Source organism: Gekko japonicus, unplaced genomic scaffold, assembly GCF_001447785.1.
Source record: "Gekko japonicus isolate JY-2015 unplaced genomic scaffold, Gekko_japonicus_V1.1 scaffold251, whole genome shotgun sequence".
NCBI lineage: Eukaryota > Metazoa > Chordata > Lepidosauria > Squamata > Gekkonidae > Gekko > Gekko japonicus.
The window spans coordinates 1,034,553-1,054,987 of record NW_015161956.1 but is presented as its reverse complement, the minus strand read 5'-3'; the positions used below and the strand labels follow the sequence as shown (position 1 = coordinate 1,054,987).

General features: G+C 44.6%; 1 protein-coding gene across 1 annotated transcript in view; it reads left to right on the top strand.

Moving 5' to 3' along the window:
* Positions 1–12,602: 12,602 nt before the first annotated feature.
* The window catches only part of RPAP1 (RNA polymerase II associated protein 1), a 79,082-nt gene continuing 71,249 nt past the window's right edge, over positions 12,603–20,435 (top strand). The window contains exons 1-2 of the mRNA XM_015429507.1: positions 12,603–12,651; positions 19,527–19,764. Of these exons, the coding sequence (XP_015284993.1) occupies positions 19,575–19,764 (190 nt within the window). The 5' untranslated portion in view covers positions 12,603–12,651; positions 19,527–19,574. The remainder of the gene's footprint in view (positions 12,652–19,526; positions 19,765–20,435) is intronic.

Below are 20,435 nucleotides of genomic sequence, written 5' to 3'. Positions count from 1 at the left end.
GTACCGCCTCCATACTGGTGGAATGAGCTCCCGGAAGACATCAGGGCCCTGCGGGACCTTTTACAGTTCCACAGGGCCTGCAAAATGGAGCTCTTCCACCAGTCCTTTGATTAGGAGGCACTTTCAACAACTGAACTGTGGTAAGGCCTTGTGATATACTGGATACTGACTCTGGCTATACTCCCTTGCCATCATTCTACCATGGCCTACTGGGATCACTATGCAATGTTATACTGCCACCAGCACTTTACTTGTTACGTATATGATTTTATTATGTCTATTACTGTGTATTTTAACTTTTTATTTTATTTTAACTTTTAATGTAAGCCGCCCTGAGCCTGCCTGGCAGGGAGGGTGGGATATAAATTGAAATGTCTCCTTATATATAATTGTGAAGTGGGGTAGCTAGAACGCGGGGCCTGAAAAAGGGCCAGCCGAATGTCAGTTTCGGCCCCATTATATTCTATGGGTCATTGAAGTCAATGGTGAAAACATAGGGTATATTCTTGGGATTGGAGGGGAGGGAGTTTGAGGGAGAGGCTCCAAACTCGCAGGGTAGCTGATGGAGCCTCTCCCCAAGAAACCAACCAAGTTTGAAGAACATTGGACCAGGAGGTCCAATTCTACAGGCCCCCAAACAGGTTGCCCCCATCCCCTCTATTGTTCTCTATGGTGGGAAAAAAGTAACTTCCCCCCCCCCTAGAGAACAATGGAGGGGATGGGGGTAACCTGTTTGGGGTCCCAAATTGGACCCCCTAGTTCAATGTTCCTGAAACATGGAGGGTATCTTGGGGAGAGGCTCCAGCAGCTACCCTGTGGTTTTGGAGCCTCTCCCTCAAACCCCCTCCCCTCCAGCCCCCAGAACATACCCTATGTTTTCGCCATTGACTTAAATGGCCCTTAGGATATAATGGGGCAGAACTGTAGGAAGCCGATTCAGATCAGAGAATCTGATTCGACCCGCAGCAGCCTGAAAGGGGCCCGAATGGGCCATTTTCGGGGGTGCATTCGGTTCAGACGAACCGAATGCACATCCCTCCAGCAGCTGGCTTGTTCGGACTCTCTGCAGCCGTGGGGATCCTGAGCAAACCAAGGGAAGGGAAGGTGGTTTAAACTGCCTCTCCTTCCCTCCAGCAGCCTCCAGGGCTTCCTGAGCAAACCAAGGGAAGGGAAGGTTGCAGAGCAGCTGGAGACATTGAGCCTCAGCTCCACAAGTAATACGTCATTCTCCTCTCCTCTGTTGCAACCTCACAACAGCCCCGTGAGGTAGGATAGGTTGGAAGTGTGTGACTGGCCCAAGGTCATCCAATGATCTTCCATGGCAGAGTGGGGATTCGAATTGGGGTCTGCCAGATTCTAGTCTGACACTTTAACCACTGCCCCATCCTAATTAATGACTGATTATCATATGGCAGGGTGTGTGGAGTAGCCTGGAGAATCTAAGAGTCTGGCAGGCTGAAGTTGTAGCTCTTTTAGCATCATGTACCACTAATTGGCGAACTAGACTTATTTTTGGGGGGCTGAGAGAATTCTGAAAGAGCTGTGACTGACCCAAGGTCACCCAGCTCACTTTTGAACACCTTTTTAAAAATTGTGTGTGTGTTACCCTCACAACAACCCTGTGGGGTAGGTTAGGTAGAGAAGGGGAGATTTGGCCCGGGGTCACTCAGCCAGCAGAGTGAGAATACAAACCTGGGTCTCCCCACATCAATGTGCAACTCTGACCACTGTGCAGTGCTGCCTCTACTGATCTGTAATGTTCCAGAGGTGTTGTAATGTAATACTCAGTTTCTCAAATGAGTGTATGCCTGTCTGTTGGTCCACTTAGGAGCCTTGATCCTGGTTGTGTGGTGGGCTAGTTGTGGCAAATGGTAGGGAAGCTCAGTATTTCTGTATACAGTTGTAGGGACTTTATTGCAATGTGCTATGGTCTGATATTATGTTCTTATTCCAGTGTGGGGTGTGTGTGGGGCAATGGAAGCTGAGTGATAGGATCTCTCCTAGTGATTGCCAGAAGTGAGATGCGTCCTGGTCTTGTGTCTTACAGATAATCTTACAAATAGTCCTTTGCATTTATATCATGCTTTCAACTTTAAAAGGATCATAATGCTGATTGTGTGAACTTAGGCAAATCACGAGAGGTAGAGCAGGAAGGGTTGCATCAGTGCTTAGTTCTTGTGGCCCTTTCTTACATGCCCAGGGAAATGCTGATCGCCACTTTGGGGCCAGGAAGCAATTTTTCTCCAGGCCAGTTTGGCCCCCAGTGATCCTGAAGGTTTTTTTTTTATCATATTCTGGGCGTGGAACAAGGGTCACTGGGGTGTGTGGGGGGTATTGGTTTATTTCCTGCATTGTGCAGGGGATTGGACTAGATGATCCTGGAGGTCCCTTCCCACTCTATGAGTCTATGATTCTATAATTCACCCAGGCTGGCTGTGGGCACGCCAGCACCTCTGTCAGGCAGAAGTGCCTGAGATCCTCCCCCTCCCTTTTTCCTCCGCTGGACTTGGAGGCGAAGGGAAGGGAGAGGGGGGAAAGAATGAATCCCAGGTGCTTCTGCCTGTCAGAGGGGCTGGTGCACACTTCCGGTGATGTCAGGGGGTGTGGGATATGCTAATAAGTTATGCTAATGAGCTCCTGCAGCTCTTTTTCTACGAAATGACCCCTGCTAACACATCTACTAGAGTTAGATGTAATAAGCAAGGACACTTGATAAATGTCATTCCCACTAAAAAGGGAGTCAAGTAAGGCTGTGTTTTAGCCCCCAATCTCTTTGCTTTATATATTAATGACCTGATTAAAAGCCTTGAAATGGTTGACACACATCCCCCTATTTTGGTAAATCATTGTATCGCAGTCTTACTGTATGTAGACCACATGGTCCTTTTATCTAGAACACCAGTAGACCTTAAAAGGGCACTAAAACAGCTTGGTACCTATTGTGATTCCAACTTATTAGAAATCAACTATCAGAAGACCAAAGTGATGTCCTTTCGAAAGAGGCCCAAATTAGGGATGTGGAGCATAAAGGGCCATAGCCTAGAGCAGGTTTCATCTTTCAAATATCTAGGGGTCATGTTTCAATCTACAGGGTCAAGAAATGACCATCATGAATTTGTGGCAAATATGGGATGGTATTATTATTAATAGTATTATCAATAGTATTATTAATAGTATTATCAAATTTAATTCAACAAAAGGGGGTCATTTTATACCGGGCTTAAACTATACTCTGCTAAAACAATACCACAGTTGCAATACGGCACTATGCTGGGCCCACCCTCCTCAAGTTTTGCACCCCTGGAAAAGTTAGTCTAAATTTTTAAGATTTATTTTTTGTTTCTCAACTAGTGCTTCCAACGCCAGTTTATGACTAGAAACTGGGCTGATCAGATTGGAGACCAAGATAACCATGGCCTCCATAAATGCTTGGCTAAGGTTATGCCACAGACCATCTGATATCACTGCTCTAATTCTTACAGACAGCTGTTGCTCTAATTGGCTTAGTGCTGTACACCACAAGATACATCTGCTTGGCTTCTCTTTTGAGTTGCTACAGATAATGCCATTAGAACAAGCTAGGGCTATTGTTAAACAAAGAATATATGACACCGAAAGGCAAAGTGATATTGCTAAAGTGTCGAATTTTGGCCTCAAAGGAAACAAAATATATAGTTGCTCCCGCAGTGTATTTATCACTATTAGAGATTCCCTCTCACCGCAGGGCATACTCCCTGGCACGATGTAACATCTATCCTTCGGCGGTGTTAGAAGGCCGGTATAAAAAGGTACCTTTGTCTGAGCGACTATGCCCGTGTGGTTCAGGGAAAGTCGAAACAATTGAACATATTTTACTCCACTGTACATTTTATGAAACCATCAGAGTAAAAATTAGTCATCCTGTTATAAGGAGGTACCACTGTAAGCCCGCAAGCCTGCTATGGTGTTTTTATGGACTGTGTTACGCTGTTACCTGATGAAGTGTCCAACAACGGACTGAGAGCGCCCGGTGAGAGTACCTACCGAAGACCGTGTTTTCCAATGGTTTGTACTCCTGAGGTGTTCCTGTGTCTAGTGCACTCCATAGAACAACGCACGTGGTCACAGAAAGCACAAAACGCCATTTCAAACCAGCCGCATGGTCACCTACCTCCAGGGCCCCCTCCCCCTCGCACCAACAAAGCTGCACATACTCACAAAAACCCGGTATTCAGCCTGGCCGCATGGACATGAGTCACCCATCTGCATACGAATACCCCTAGCCCAGGTGTCTTGATTGAGTTAGCAACTAGATTTCAAATTGCCCTCCAGTTTTCTGGCCCACCCAGAAAAATACAGTAGCCAATCGCTAACTTCTTGGCTATGACAGAACCTGAGTGTCATAGGGGCAGGTCCCCTGGACCCAGCTCCTCCTCTAGACCCCTTTAGATATAATCAAGAACGCACCCACAGTTCACTCTCTTAAGTTCCCACTCTCTTAGTTCTCTCTCTTGTTCTTGACTTCTTGCCCGGGACCCTGAAACCCCCCATCGCTCTCAAACAACGCCCTCTACAAATCCTGCTTTTCCTCTTAAGCCCAGCTTGCTATCCCATATCCTACCCATTCTTCTTTATACTCTAGAACTGCAGCTAGAGTCTCTTTGGCATGTGGTCTTAGCTGGTCTGAGTCCATTTGCCATTCTTTTCCAATTCTATCCCCATCCTTACCCCCTTCACTTGAAGTTTGGAGCCACGCAGTTGCAGCTAGGTAATTATAACCCAGAGCATCAACCACCATAACTGTGTTGTATTATTCTATCTTAATTTCTTAGTCTTGTGTGCTGTGACTGTTGTATGTTATTGAGTGAAGTGTGTCAGTAAACTATTATTATTATTAAAGAAGTTTGCCTCAGTCTTTCATTGGGAACCTCGGAAACAGTGCCATCCTCCGTAAACATAGACGGAAGAATCCCGATAATAATAACTGTACCGGTTGTTTCCCTTAAGGAGCAATTCGGCTAACACCACGGATACTTGGACAAGGAGATAAATAGGAAGCTATTATTTGATCCCGCTCCACAGATCATAATAAATTGTGCTAAGTTTCTAGCAATTGCCCAAAAAATACGTGCTGCACATGTAGTACAATTTTAGAAAGAATCCAGAAGACTTAGGAGATAGGAAGTAGAATTGTATAACCCCTATAATACTTATTCAACAGTTGAATAATAGTTGATAGAGTATGGTAGAAATTTAGAGCTTTAGTAATTTTGTAATTAACATTTGCAGATTAAACACAGTTTTATATTTAAATATTTTATATATATTATTGGTACCCTTTTTGTATTGTTGGTAATTGGGCTGGTGATATACCAAATAAACTGAACTGACTGACTGGACAAATATGTGGTCAAGTTATACCACAAAAAACAAGCTTTCTAGACATCATAAATAACTATGAAGGTGAAGAGAGATGAAATTGTAAGACCACTAGGCAAACTGAAAAACAGTAAGTCTGCAGGTCAGATGGCATACACCAGAGGGTTCTTAAACAACTCAAATGATAAATTTTCAATCTACTAACAAGTATATTGTGAGTGTCTGACATACCATCAGGATTGGACAAGGCCAACACACCCTCCGGACTCCTTCTTAGAGGCCTTTACAGGCCTCAAACTAGAGAGGGGAAGAGGTTAATAGAGCCCTAGGTGTTCTTTTTCTCTTTCTACTGCCCTCCCCTGAAGCTGATTAGCTAGCACAAGCATCAATCTGCTAGAGGCCATTTTCTTCCCTAAGGCAAGGGTTCTTTCTAATGGATTTGGGTGATCAAAGGATGCTCAACAAAGCAAAGTACTGTGGTAACATAAATACTTCAACTGCAGAAAATAAAACAAAGGCAATATACACAAAGAAAGATCCTCATATCATTTCGATTGCTGAAGTCTTCTTAGAGTAGCAAGTTTCCAGAAGCTTCAGTTCTCCAACAAAGCCCCAATGAAACCTCCTTATTGCTGTTTCCTCTTCCACTTTTATAGCCTGCTTAGGTACAACCTCCTAGCATGGGTATCACCTGACAGGCATGCTAAGTTAGGTTCTAGGCTTGCACTTGGCATCTCATTAGGAAAGGAGTTGATCCTGCAGCCACTTGGATGAAACATAGCTGCCAATATGCCCTAAGCTCAGATAAGGCAGGAGCTATTACCAATTGGGTGTGACTCGGCCAGGCCAGCCTCACCCTCCACCTAGGGTTGCCAGCCCCCAGGTTCAGCCAGGGGTTCCTTTACTTCTGGGGGCTCCAATCTGCTGCTGGCCAGCTGGCTGATGGGGGAAGCCCTGCCCACAAGCTGCAGGCACCCACAACCACCACTCTCCCTCCCCTCCTGCAGAGATTTAAAGGGCTGCAGCTGATTGATGGAGAGCCCATGGCTGGAGGGGCCCTTAAATCTTTCAGCTTGGAGGGAGAGTGGCTGTTGCTGGTGGCAGCTCCACTTTCAAAAAGACCCTTTAAACTACGGTTTGAGGGTAAATTCACCATAGAGTGCCCTGAATGCCCCTTCACGATCCCACTGATGTTATGATGTCACTTCTGGGTGACTTCATCGCAGTGGGAACTTCCTGTGGGGATGTGGCTGTTTGGGGGTGGGGTTCCCCCGCCAGTCAGCTGGCCGCCAGCAGGCAGAAGCCCCAAAAACCGGTAGAACCACCACCCAGACCTGGGGACTGACAATCCTACCCCAATCTCTGCACTCCTCAGACTTCACCACAAACTCTCTGGGAAATTCTTAACCTAGTACTGGCAACCCTAGCCCCAGGGCTGGCCCCAATGAGTCCTCCCTCAAAGGCCCAAATAGGCCTGGCCCTGCCCCCTCACCCTGTTTTTTAGGCAAAGAAATGGAAGCCTGGAATGCTGTGGTTGCCTAGGAACAGTCACTGAGGTAATCCATTTTTAAAGACATAGGAGTTCCTTTTATCATTTTTGGTTTTTCAAAAAATCCACAGTGTATTTTTAAAGATTTCACATTTTTCTGCACACCTGGGCCCCTTCTGAGGTTTGTAGAAGGATCTGTGTTGCCCATTCACAGCCCAGTCACTGGATTTAAGTATCCAAAGATATGGCCATCTTTGCTATTAAAATACACAAGTGGGGACCCACAAGAAACTTGTGGGGAGGGGACATTCTCTCACATTTGCTTCCTTCCTTCTCCCCCATCTTCCCCTTTCTTTTTCTCCCCAAGCCAATTCCCCCTTCTTCTTTCCAACCCTCCACCAAGCCAGCCACTGTTTCTTTGTCTTTCTCTCTCCCCCACAAGCCAATCCCCCTTCTTTCTCTTCCCTAAACCAATACCACCATCTCTCCCCGCAAGCCAATTCCCCCTTCTCTCCGCCCCCCTTTTACCTATGTTTGAGCCCCGCAGCGGCTCTATTCCTCTCCTTCCCTTGGTGAGTGCTTTCTCTTCCTCCTTTTCTCCCTCCCTGCTCCCTTTCCTCACTCAAGACCGTGTGCCTATTACAATTTCAGGGTCTCGGGAGCCTTGCCCTGTATCCTTTGCGGTAGCCAGGCCAGGTTGTATGGGACCCAAGGAGGCAGAAAGCCTGTGTGCGGAGGCATCTGGTATTGAGGGGGCAAGACTGAGCTGAACCTTCATTGCTGGCCATTGGTGCCAGCGACGACCTTTGCAGCATGGTGGCAGCCTGGAGGGGTTTGATGTCCCTTTGGGGGTTAGCGGCCCCATCAGCAGCTCCTTCACTGTTGATGGGCTCAGTGGTGGTGGCAGCAGCAGCTCTGGTGGTGGCAGCAGATTCAACAGCAGCTTTCCCGGCAGTGGCAGGCTCAGCAGCAGCAATGGATGGCCTGACAGTGGCAGCAATCTCAGCAGTGGCATTTGGGCCGGGCTCATGGGCCGGTACAATGGTGGCTCCGTTGGGGGCAGTGGCAGTGCGAGTGAGTGTGGCCCAGACATCTGGCATTGTCTTCTTTTATTGGGTGGGGGGGAGATTTAAACCCCACAATGTATTTTTTTCAGTTTTCAGATTTTTCTGCAAACCTAGGGGGTTACCCAAGTTTCCATGAAAACCTGTTTGGGTTAAGTGTGCTCCCTATCTGCAGATTTAGATATCCGCACATAGGGGGCATGTTGAGAATTAAACATATAGATTATTCAATATAATTTGTTCAGCAAGAAGCAAAAGATTTTCCATGTGATCAAAAATAAAGTTAATGTACCATGATTATCAGGCATAATGAAAGCTGAAGCAATTTGGGTATTTAACATGCTTTTTTAAAAAAAAGGCTTGAAAATGGTGAATCAAGATCTGGGACAAAAAAAAAAGGGTGGGTGTGGATCTGATGGGTAAAGACATAGGGATTTTGGCTAAGTTCTGTAAAGGTTAATGTAACCATTTTGCTTTTGCATATATACAGATACATTTTTGTATTTAAATACTCTAAGCATGCCTATCTTGGTCACACATCTTATGTCAGAACAAGCATTCATTACTGAATGGTTATCCTTCTAGCTGTGTAGATGCACCTAAGATAACTGGGCCCTTTTGCACTTCTGATGGTCTGAGCCCCTGCAGAAGGACTATACGTGACAATCTGCATGTAAGTCTTCCTGGGCTCCGGATCCAGCATGACTATTCTTACATTGTCAATTATGAGTAGCATCTGTTCTCACTAAGAAAAAAGTAGCTTTTATTGGAAGTTCTAAACTGGGTCATAATTTTGTTTTTACACATGCACATTTTGCAATACTGCTTGGTAACTGTAGTGCAGGCACAAGAAAAGACAGCAAATTACAAATGTTACAAATGCTGGGATTTAAAAAAAATAACCAGGGTGCTTGACTTGCATTCTTCCCAGTAGGCTGGTTGTTGTTTTGGATGGCATGCAGGATTTTTCAAATGATTAGTATATGCACACTGAATTTTTAAATCACTGGTTGGTGCTTTGGGTTTTCCAAACAGTCATTAGACTAGGAAGCCTTTGTTTTCTAACCCTCCTTCTTCATTTTCTTCGTAAAGGTCATAATTGCAGGATTATTAATGTTCTTCCCATACCTTTGGGCTTATGTGACTTTGTTGACCTCAAGGATGATGATTTCATTCCTGTGCTCTAGGCAGAACCACAGCAAATCACTGTTCTCAAAATTATAGTTCCGTTTATGAAAAGCTCAAGTTAGTTTTGGCAATCAGGTCAGTTTCTCTTGATACCAAGTAAGAAGTTAGTCAGCTTTTGTTCATGCAGCAACAGCAGGTACTACTGACCCTTACTGACCACTGTACTGAATATTAACTGTGCAGATGCAGAATCAACATATAACATGGACTAGGGATGGGCCATGGCTCAATGATACAGCATCTGCTTTGCATGCAAAAAGTCCCAGGTTCAATCCCCGCCATCTCTAGTTTAAAAAGATCCGGTAATAAGGGATGTGAAAGACTTTGACCCAAATACTGCTGCCAGTCAAAGCAGACAATATTGACCTTGATAAGCTGATGGTCTGACTCAGAATAAGGCAACTTAATCCCATTTAAAATTATGAATAACATAAGAATTCAGTGGCAAGGTGACTGACTCATGATAAAAAGGAATGTTATCAAAAAGTGAAATTATTAGCAATTTTTTAAAAAAATCTTCAGAGCATCACTAATCCAAAGTTTACTTAGGAAGTGAGTTACACTGAGTTTTATTATTTCAGAGTAAGGTACTACTTTAGCTGGTGGGGAGCAGATCACAGCTCTGCTGATTAGGGTTCTGCATTCATGTTGTACTTTGCATACTACCCTGATACTTACTCAGTGGCTTGGGTAGGGTGCTGGTGGAAATGATGTCGCACCACCAATGCAGTGGTGATTTTTTCCCTGAATTTCCCTCCCACCAACCTACTGCTGAAGGGAGGTCTCCCACTATATCAGGAGACCTGGCAACCTCAGGAAGACAACACTACATTCTCAGAGGTTACAGTTATATTATTGCATTAGTTTGGTAGGGAGAGGCACAGGGCACACAGTAGTCATATCATATATGACAGGGGTGGCCAAACTTGCTTAACGTAAGAGCCACATGGAATAAACGTCAGATGTTTGAGAGCCGCAAAACATGAACAAATATTACACACACACTTTTATTGGAAAATATGCAAATTTGCATTTTATTAACATTAAATGAGACTGCCCAAAATAAGAACAAAAGGGATAAGAACAGATACTGATAATGATATTTATTTGTTCAATGATATTTATTTGTTTGCTAATGGTATTTATTTAAGAGAGAGAGAGAAAGAGAGAGGGGTGGAAAGAAAGAATTAAAGAGGTGGAAAGAAAGAGAGAAAGTTAACAGATACAGGAGGGAAGGAAGGAAGGGAGAAAAAGAGAAGTGGAAAGAAAGCAAATAGATGGGGGAGGAAGGAGAGGAAGGAAGGGAGAAAGAGAGAGAGAAACAAAGAAAGCAAATAGATGGGAGGGAGAGGGGTGGCTGGACAGGTGGTCACTCTTGGGGGCCGGGCTTGGGGGCATCCCTTGGGAGCTGCACAATATGTGTAAAAGAAGAAGACGATGAAGAAGAGACTGGATTTATACCCCGCCCTTCACTTGGAGTCTCAGAGCGGCTTACAAACTCCTTTCCCTTCCCCACAATAGGGTGGGGCTGAGAGAACTCTGACACAAACTGCTCTTTGAGGAACAGCTGTGCCAGAGCTTGTGACTGAACCAAGGTCACATCAGCAGGTGCAAGTGGAGGAGTGGGGAATCAAACCCGGTTCTCCCAGATTAGAGTCCGCACACTTAACTACTACACCAAACTCAACTGGCTCTCTAAAAGAGCTGCATGTGGCTCCCGAGCCAGAGTTTGGTCACTCCTGATATATGGTTCTCTGCAAGTTGCATGTGGTCCTCTGCAATCTGACACATCTATAATGCTTATATTCAGAGTGTGTGTGTGTGATGGTACTCAACAGTACTGAGTACCAGCACATTTTGGGGGGGCTCTTCCCAGTCCTGATCAGTGTTCCCTCTAAGCTGAGTTAATATGAGCTGGCTCACAGTTTTTTAGCCTCCAGCTCACTGATTTTTGTCTTTGCTCAGGAAGGATGGCTCCAGAGCAAACTAATTTATGCAGTAGCCAAATAGTTTGCTCACAACTTTAATGCCAGTAGCTCACAATGTAGAATTTTTGCTCACAAGACTCCACAGCTTAGAGGGAACATTGGTCCTGATTGTCATGCACTGGCCTGCCCCACTCAACCAGAGAGGGAGTGGACCTTCAGGAACAACCTAGTTGGGATCTACAGAGAGAGGGAGGAATTGGTGAAAATCAGTGCACCCTTATATAAGAGTACTGGCGCTTTAAGAAAAAGGCACTGCTTTTATTACTTGATGTTTTGGCCTGACTTTGTAGAAACCAATAATTCCTTCCCTCTTCTCTGTGGTGGTCGAAAGTGCTATCAAGTCACAGTTGATTTTATGGCAACCCCTCACAGGGTTTTCAAGGCAAGAGATGTTCAGAGGTGGTTTGCTATTGCCTGCCTCTGCATTGTGGCCCTGGACTTCCTTGGTGGCACCTCATCCAATTACTAACCAGGGCTGACCTTGGCTAAGCTTGAGATGGGGCTAGTTTGGGCTATCAAGGTCAGGGCCTGGTCTCTGTACTCACCACTTATCTAGAAAGTGATTACTTCATGCAACTGACAAAGAAGGCTCTGACCCCAAAAAGCTTAAGGTTTTGAGGTGTCAAAAAGCTCTTTGCTGTTCTTGTCATTCATAGCTGCACAAAAGGCTGAAGTTCAGCAGGCTCAGAAATGCCTTCCTGATTTTCTGCCTGTCTGGCAACTACTAAAATCAGAGGACTTGTGGAAGAAAATAAAACGAAAGGCAAAAAGCTAAGAAGGCAGGAGTGCAAATGAAACACCATCAGAAACTGCAGGTAGCTGTGTGGATGTCCAGCAAAATCAAAAAACAAATTCCAAAAATAAAAGCCTTTTATTAAGACCAAGCAAAACAACACCGAAAAGTATGCATGTTGCTTCAGAGCTCCATCAGGTTGGAGCTCTTCATCAGGTTGCATGTTAGAAAAACAAAATAAAAAAACGGGAGGTTTGTTTTTTTTTTGAGAATCTCTCATATGTTGTTGCAGCCTCTTGGCCAGGATTCTGTAGGGAATGCTAGTGACGAGGTCTCACCATCACCATCCCAGATATCTTTTTTACTCCTTATTTTGATTTAAACATCTAGCCTGAGGAAGAGCTCTCAGAAGCTTGCACGATGTGTTGTGTTCTTTTCTAACTGTCTTGTATACTGGGCTGAAAGCCGGGCTACGGGAACACGGACAACAATCGTATGCACGCCCATTTGAGAGTAAATCCCATTGAAATCGCCAGGATTTAGTTCTGAGAAAAACTGCCTAGGATCGAGCCGCGGCTGGACGTAGAACCAGTTTCGAATAGCTCATTCGGACCATCCACACACAGCTCGGTTTCAACCACCACTGCCCTGCACCTCTAGCGCTACTCAAGAGAGTAACGAGGGCGGAGTCCGGCGAGACGCGCCGCCCGCAAGCCCGCCTCCCTAGCCAGGCTGCAGCGGAAGGGGCGGTGCGTGCATGAACCGCTGCTGGGTTGGTAGCGGAAGCGCAGCTTAAGCCAGAGGAGGCCCGAAGGCGCCTGGAGTGTACAGGTCAGTTGGTGCCCACCGGAGACGCTTGGGTTTCATCCCTGGGGCGTATAGCCCCTGTAGGAAGGAACAGTGGCTTATGGGGCAGCAGTAGCAACGCCCCCCCCCCCTCGTGGCAAGGGGGACTTAACTTTGGACACGGGAAGGAATAATTAAGAAAGAAGTGTCTCTGAGCACGTGTAGACACCATTCCCTTGTGTACTAAGTCACCTTGAGTCTGCCGCCCACAAGCCTAGATTACTTACTTGAAAACATGCTGCTATCGCTGCCGGAAGTTTTACAATAAAAATTAATGATCTGGGAGGTGGGCAAAGAGAGCTGCAACGTACAGTTTCCACGCTGGTTTTGATTTTCTGGACAAATGTGTGACAGCTGCTAGTTAAAATTGCTTCGAGACCGCCCTCCCCCATTTGGTACATAGGAACAGTGGCTAGGGTTGCCAGCCTCCAAGTAGGACCTGGGGATCTCCCGCTTTCACAACTGATCTCCAGCTGACAGAGGTCAGCTCCCCTGGAGAAAATGGCTGCTCTGGAGGGTGGACTGTATGGCATTGTACCCTTCTGAGGCCTCTCCCCTCCCCAAACCCCGCCCTCTCCTGGCTCCACCCCCAAAGTCTCCAGGTATTTTCCAACCTAGACCTGGCAACCCTAACAATGGCCCTTGTTCAACATCTTTTTAAAAAGTTTCCAGTAGTGGAGTAGGAGGAGTAAAACTATTGCCAGGAAGGGGGCGGCATAAGACTTCCCGCAAGCTAATCACTGAAAGATTTGTGCATCTTTCATGAAGTATTCTGTAGCAGCGTTGACAGTCCTGTAGCAGAAAAGTGGTGTATATGTACATTTAAATATAGACAGGCTTCTGTCTAAGAAAAGCCAAATGGAATAGGAACACTTGGCAGTTTGGACATATTTTTGAGTTTTATTATTTCATGATTACAGAGAAGAGCTGAAGGAAATATGTCTCTTACACTAGTGGTTAATTTTGTACAGGGTCTTACTGAAATTCTTGTAGTCAATAATAAAACTTGATTTTGCAAAATAACATATTTAAGGGACATTTTTTCCTCTGCCTATGGAGGTGAATCCCAAAGACATAAAGAATTACATATATGTGTTTGATAGTCCAGACATAAGCTAGTGATTTCTTGTGATTTTCTTTACCATGACATCTTAGATCTGATGCTGGCAGGCAAGAAGAATTTAACCATGCAGCGTTACATGTTTCCAGTGTCTCATTTAAACTGACCTTTCAGCCATTACATACGCAGTGTTAACATTCCAGAGATAATAGCCTGGGTGCATGTTGTGCTGACATGCTAATATTGCATGTGTAACAGAATTGCACATGTATTGGTCCAGTTTAAACATAATGGTGGACATGTGCAAACTTTCAAGAAACTTTCCTGACAATGTCACGTTTTAATCAGATGCTGGAACTTTATTTAGGGAGTGAACCCGCACAGACTTAATGGGTGGGGTGGGGGGAGCCAGTTTGGTTAAGAGTGCGGACTCCAATCTGGGAGAACCGTGTTTGATTCCCCACTTCTCCACATGCAGCTGCTGGTGTGACCTTGGGTCAGTCATAAGTTCTTTCAGAGCTGTTCTCTCAAGAGATGTTCTCGAGAGAGCTCTCTTCTTATCACCTACCTCACAGGCAATGTTCCCTCTAAGCTGTGGATTCTTGTGAGCAAAAATTCTGCTTTGTGAGCTACTGGCATTAAAGTTGTGAGCAAGCGATTTGGCTGCTGCATAAATTAGTTTGCTCTGGAGCCATCCTTCCTGAGCTAAGACAGAAATCTGTGAGCTGGAGGCTAAAAAACTGTGAGCTAGCTCACACTAACTCAGCTTAGAGGGAACACTGCTCACAGGGTGTCTGTTGTGGGGAGGGGAAGGGAAAGGCGTTTGTAAGCCGCTCTGAGACACCTTTGGGTAGTGAAGGGCTGGGTATAAATCCAATCTCTTCTCTTCTTCTTCCTCCTCTCTTTCCCCTTTCTCTTCTCTGATTAGCCTTTCCCCGCATCCTTTTCTCCTTACCACACAATGGCCAACCTTCCTTTATCTGCCCCTCTGTTTTCAGCCTGGCCCCCCACAGTCTCCACCTAGGAAAACTATGGCCTAGTTATGTGGTGCTGGCTGCTGGGCCAGGCCCACTTGTATGTTAGGGGACTCTCAAGGGTTTCTGGGGTGGCACATCATTTCCCCCTGTATCCCTGCCCTCACATAGTTCCCCCTTTCCCTCCACCTGACAACCCCCATATCCTCTTCCCTTTCCCTGCCTCGTTCTCTCTTTCTCAGCCATTTTCCAACCTACTTTAAAAAAATTATTTTTATTATTATAATAAGAAAAGTACATATACAAATAACACATATTTCGTTTTACATTGCTCAGTACAGTACTACCTTTGGTTTTCAAGTGATAGTATATTCCCCTCAGTATATTGGTATTGATAATTGATGTAATTGTTGTTCTGAGTGTAAGTGCAGAGTTTGAACCTATTTGCATCTCTGACTACTTAGTATATCTCACAGGTGTAACCACTTATGGTATGTGGTGTTACTCGGGAGTATTCCTTCCCTTGACATATAATTTAGTATCGGTGACCATGTTTTAATATATCTCATACGCGGAGCTATGATTGTCTGTTGTGTCCTTTGTATTGAATCTGCGATTTTGGCCATAACGAACTGTTGCCATAATTTGCCATAAACACTGCCAAAGAAGGTGGGGATGGTGATTTCCATCCTACAGCTATTGTCAATTTGGCTGTCACAAGTAGTGTCGAGATAGTCTCTCTAGTGTTGCCTACTATTAAATCATCCCATTTATGTAAGAGTATAACTTCCAGATTAAATGCAATTTCCTGAGATGTTATCTCTTTAATTTGGGCTGTTACTTCTCTCCAGAAATGTTTAATTTGTGGGCAATCCCACCAGCAATGGAGATACGTGCCTTCCTGTCCGCACTTCTTCCAACATCTGGGATCATTATTTATATTTATTTTGTGCAGGTGTTGTGGAGTCAAGTACCATCTCGACAACAATTTAACAGTTTGTAAGCGGATGTTGTGTACTGGCGAGTTATTTGCAGGTGATGATCAAATTAAGTTCCAGTCTGAGTCTTGCCATTGTACGTTCAACTCTTCCTCCCAGCGAAGTTGATGTTTTAATTTGGTTTGGTTTTCTGTTGTTATGATCGCTTTATAGATTGTTGATAAAATTCCTTTTGGTGTAATTGGGTAGTTTTTGATTGTCCTTTCTAGCGGTGTCAGTTTCCTCTTGAATGTTCCCAGGTTCGTCAGGACTTCGATAAGTTTCTTCAGTTGGAGGTACTGATGCCGCTGTGTTTGGGTCCCAATTTTTGTGTCAAAGTATTGTTTGTCCAGGATCTTGCTTTGGTGTGTTAGATCTATTGGTCTCCTGAATCCCGCTTTTGTCCAGGTTTCGAAAGCCCCCTGTATTTTGCCCGGCGGAAACCAATTTTGATGGGTAAACACTGATAACTGCGACACTCCTTCTGGTAAGAGCTTCTTTTTCTGGTCCCAGGTTTGGATTGCTGTCATTAAGAGGGTGTTGGGTTTTTTTTATCGATTTTGGCCTTTGCTTTGGTGCTATCCAGAAGATTTCATGCATTGCGAAGGGGCTTGTGTACATTTCTTCTATTTGTATCCAAGAGGTTTGATTATCTAGTTGTAGCATCCGCACTATCTGAGATAGAATTGTAGCTTGGTGATATGCACGTAATAGAGGGAGATCTAGACCTTCTAGGCTGGCGGGTCGGTGTAGTATATTTTGGTTTTTCTTGACTTTTCCCCCTCCCATAGGAATCTTATCAATGAATTTTGCCAGGTCTGCAGATCTTTGTGATAGAGATCGGTAGAGTTCGGAAAAGGAACAGGAATTTTGGTAGTACAAAGCTCTTTATAAGATGTAGTCTATCTGCTAACGTTAGTTGTAGTGTGTTCCAAATTACTATATCCCTTTTTATTTATTATGTTTCAGAAGGTCTTTTAGGTTTAGGGGTATATTCACCCCTAGATGTCGCCAACTCTCCTTAATCCAACCTACTTTTTATCTGCCTCCTATCGTCATCTATATTTATTACTTTTCCCCTTCATTTATACCTTGCCTTTCCCCACAGTGGGGACCAAAACAACTTACATCATTCTCCTCTCCTCCTTTTTAATCCTCCCAACAACCCTGTGAGATAGATTAGGCTGAAAGTTTGCCCGGCTAGGCGCAATATAAATGGAAAGTAATAAATAAATATGTGACTGGCACAATATCGCCTAGTGAGCTTCCATGGCAGACTTCCATTGAGGGCTTCCATTTCTTAAAGCTACAGGTGGTCCTTTTATCATTTTGGTTTTTTTCTACCTTCCCACATGTATTTGTTTAGATTTCAGATTTTTTTGTCTTCTCTGTTCACAGTTCCAGTCACTAGGTTTAAGCATCCTCAGATTTGACTGACTTGGCTATTAGAATGTAAGATTCCATTGACTATTTTGAAGCAGAGCTGTGACAGCTGTGATTGTTCTGTGCTGCTGTGCAACAAGTTTGAATGGGATTCTCTTGGCTTTTTGAAGGTTCCTAGGGTGCAGAACCAACATACATTGATATGTTGGTGTGGAGGAAATGAATATTGCTACTCCCATCTACATAGTGATGTCAGAGTGATGATGCAGGTGAGACTAAAAATGCATAACTTCTGAAATGAAGAAACTCCCAAGTTGAGGCTCCCATTCTGGAGGCAAGAAAGCAGCAGAAGCAGAAAAGTTTCTAGCGTTATGATTTGTAGGGTAGGGTACTGTGAATGCCATATTTTACCTTTGTCTCAGTCACTCAAGTTGTATTTTCAAGAGGGGTTTGTGGCCAAAATTGTGTCTAACGAATGGAACTATGGGATGCAGTCTTTACATGTGTGTAATATGAATTGAATGGATGGGAATACTGAGTGGGGAAATGTTCTACATGGATTATGGTACGTAGCAAGTCTGAAAAATACATGCAATTGCTGCTTTCAGACAAAATGGTAATTGTGCATGTCAGGATAAGATCCTGTGTAGTGTGTGTTCCAGCCCCATAGCCAGAAATTTATGGCTGGCGGGGTAGGGGCCAGGGAGTTGGGGCGGGGCAGGGCCAGGGAGTTGGGGCGGGGCAGTGAACAGTGGGGAACTTAATTAGATTACCTAACAACGTGTGGTATGGACGGTAGTGAGGGTCACTCCCCTCCATCACTCCCCCCCATCAGCTGTTAGGTTTAACAACTGTTCCTCCCCTAGTGAAACTGACCAGAAGCCTCAGGGCAGCTTCCCTTCCCTTTCCTTCCCCAGCCTCCTTGCCACTGTGGGGGCGAGGCACATGGGGGGCCCCCTGAAATCCTCCTGGGGTGGGGCAGGGCTTGTCCAGGGTGGGGCTGCACCCCCAAATGCCCAACTTTGGTTATGGGCCTGGTGTGTTCTCCTCATGTGTGGTAAAATACAGCGTTAACTGGAACAGTGTTGGAGCAGTTTTCTTTTGTTCTAGTCCCATGACATTTTGGGAACCTCTGTAGAAAGTACGTACCTCATTGCCAATTGATGTTGAGAAAACGTATCACACTGGACAGCCCAATTTGGACTAAAGAGTCCTAGATTTGAATTCATATGAGGCTTCCTTCGGTCAGTCACCATTTCTCACAATAACATACCTCATAAGAGGTGAGGGGAGAAAATGGTGGAAACCCCTTTGGGTCTCCATTGGGGAGAAAAGGGAGGTGGGTATAAATAATGAAAAAAATAGAACTAAAATGGGGAAGAGGTTACCATTGGCGATAGGGTAGGATAAAACAAATAATTGTTCACATAGACAGGGATGGGAATGACCGTTGTGGAATGGCTCTCTCTCACTGTTCCCTGAAGTGTATGAGTTGAAGTCTGCCTAAAAGATGTGGTAAGATCTACTCTCTTCTGGCATGGATCCTGCCAAACTATCTTATGATGCTTCTTCTGGATGAAAGATGTGGCATGCTTTCACCTTCAAATGAATTGTCAGAATGACAGATGCTGCAGATATCAGGCGTTTGTTCTGTGGTATTCCAGTTTGCCAGTATTTATTACTTTAGTAGAGGAAGTTTTGGAATTAATCATGCCTTTTAAACAAAGGACCTCCAGATTACCGAAATTATAATAAATGCATAAATTACTTCTGCCTGCTTGCACTGATAAGTTTTCCAAAAAGAGGCAGGACACAGGCAACTATTAGAGAGGGAATTAGAAAACAGTTTTGATTGCAAGTGGTCAGTTTGTTTAATTTGGCCCCCTGGTGGTCTTTGAAATCCATTTCTCTAGGGTATCGAATGCTTGGCTTTTGAAGTCCTGTAATGCTGCTTATGCACATAAAAATGGACTAGTTAGATGAAATGTGCTTACTACTTACTTACAGTCCCATAAATAAGTTGGGGAAAAATATTGGTGTTGTGAAGTATAGAAGAAAGGAAAGAAGCCCTTCAGGAAAGCTGTATGTGCAGCAGCCAATTCAAAGGCATGTGGATCACAGAGAGAATGTTCTGTCTCCTTCCTAAAATAGCAAAGCCACCAACAAGAACTCACCACTCCCCTTTTGGCAGCACAATATACCTGTTTATGAGGAATAAGTAGAGCAATTCTGCATATTGTTTTGGTTGGTAATGCTTACTGTAGGAGGGTACCTTTTCTAGGAGGAAAGGCTGAATGGCTGTTCAGTGCCACTCTTGATCTGGGTGTTTGATAGATTTCATCTCTTTTAGGATACTCCAAGGTCAGTGAAAGCTGGGAATATAAAAATAAGGATTCCTCCAAAGCTCGTTTCCCCAAGTCAGGGCCTTTTGTCTGTTTTCATTGTGTTTCTCTGTATCTACATCAGATAACCCACAGATTCTCCAGTGGAAGGCTCTGAGAACAAAGGAGAAAGATGTTGCCAAGGCCAAAGCCCGGGGAGTCCGAAGCAGATTTGTTGAAATTTCAGAATCAGTTCCTGGCATCAAAAGCTTCTCCAGCAGTAAAGGTTGTAAAGAAGGCAGATAAGAGAAGAGGGGATGAGGGAAGTGGAGTTGAGGAGAGACTTCCACTGCAGCATGACAGAGATGTGGTGTCACTAGATGGTAAGTTTATTTTGGATTTCTTTACACTATGTATATCTTCTAACAGTGCTTGGCATTCTTTAAGAGAAAACACTCTCTGTTCTTGTAAGTTGCCATGCATTCTCAAGTGTTAGCATTCAAGTGACCTCGTTTTTGATTTAAAATCACAGCCTCCCAAGCCTCCTTCAGTGACCACAACTGCCACACACTGGACTGCAGCAAGCTGCACCTTCTGGTAGAGGCTTGTAACGTCTCATGTTCTCAAAACAAAGCAGTGAGAACCAAATCAGCAACACCTTAAAAGCAAATTTAAGTGAAATTTTTAAGCATTGTCTTTATGTAGCCAACCAGGTTGGGTGTCAAAGGACAGCAGACTGTATAGGATTGCCAGGTCCCCTTGCTGTGCTGGTGGGATTTGGGAGGTGTTCTGGGACATCATCAACGTGATGATGTCACCTAGAAGTGATGTCATCGCATTGGCAAGGTTGCATCATGACGCTCTGGTTTAAGGGCAGAACTCTATGGTTTTAGGCCAAATTTATCATAGAGTTTTGCCCTCAAACCAGAGCATCATACACAACCTACCCAACGTGATGATGTCTCTTCTGGGTGATGTCATCATGTCGTGGATGTCACACCCAGACATGGCTGTTTGGGGGCAGGGTTTCCCCTGCCGGCCTGCTGGCTGGTGG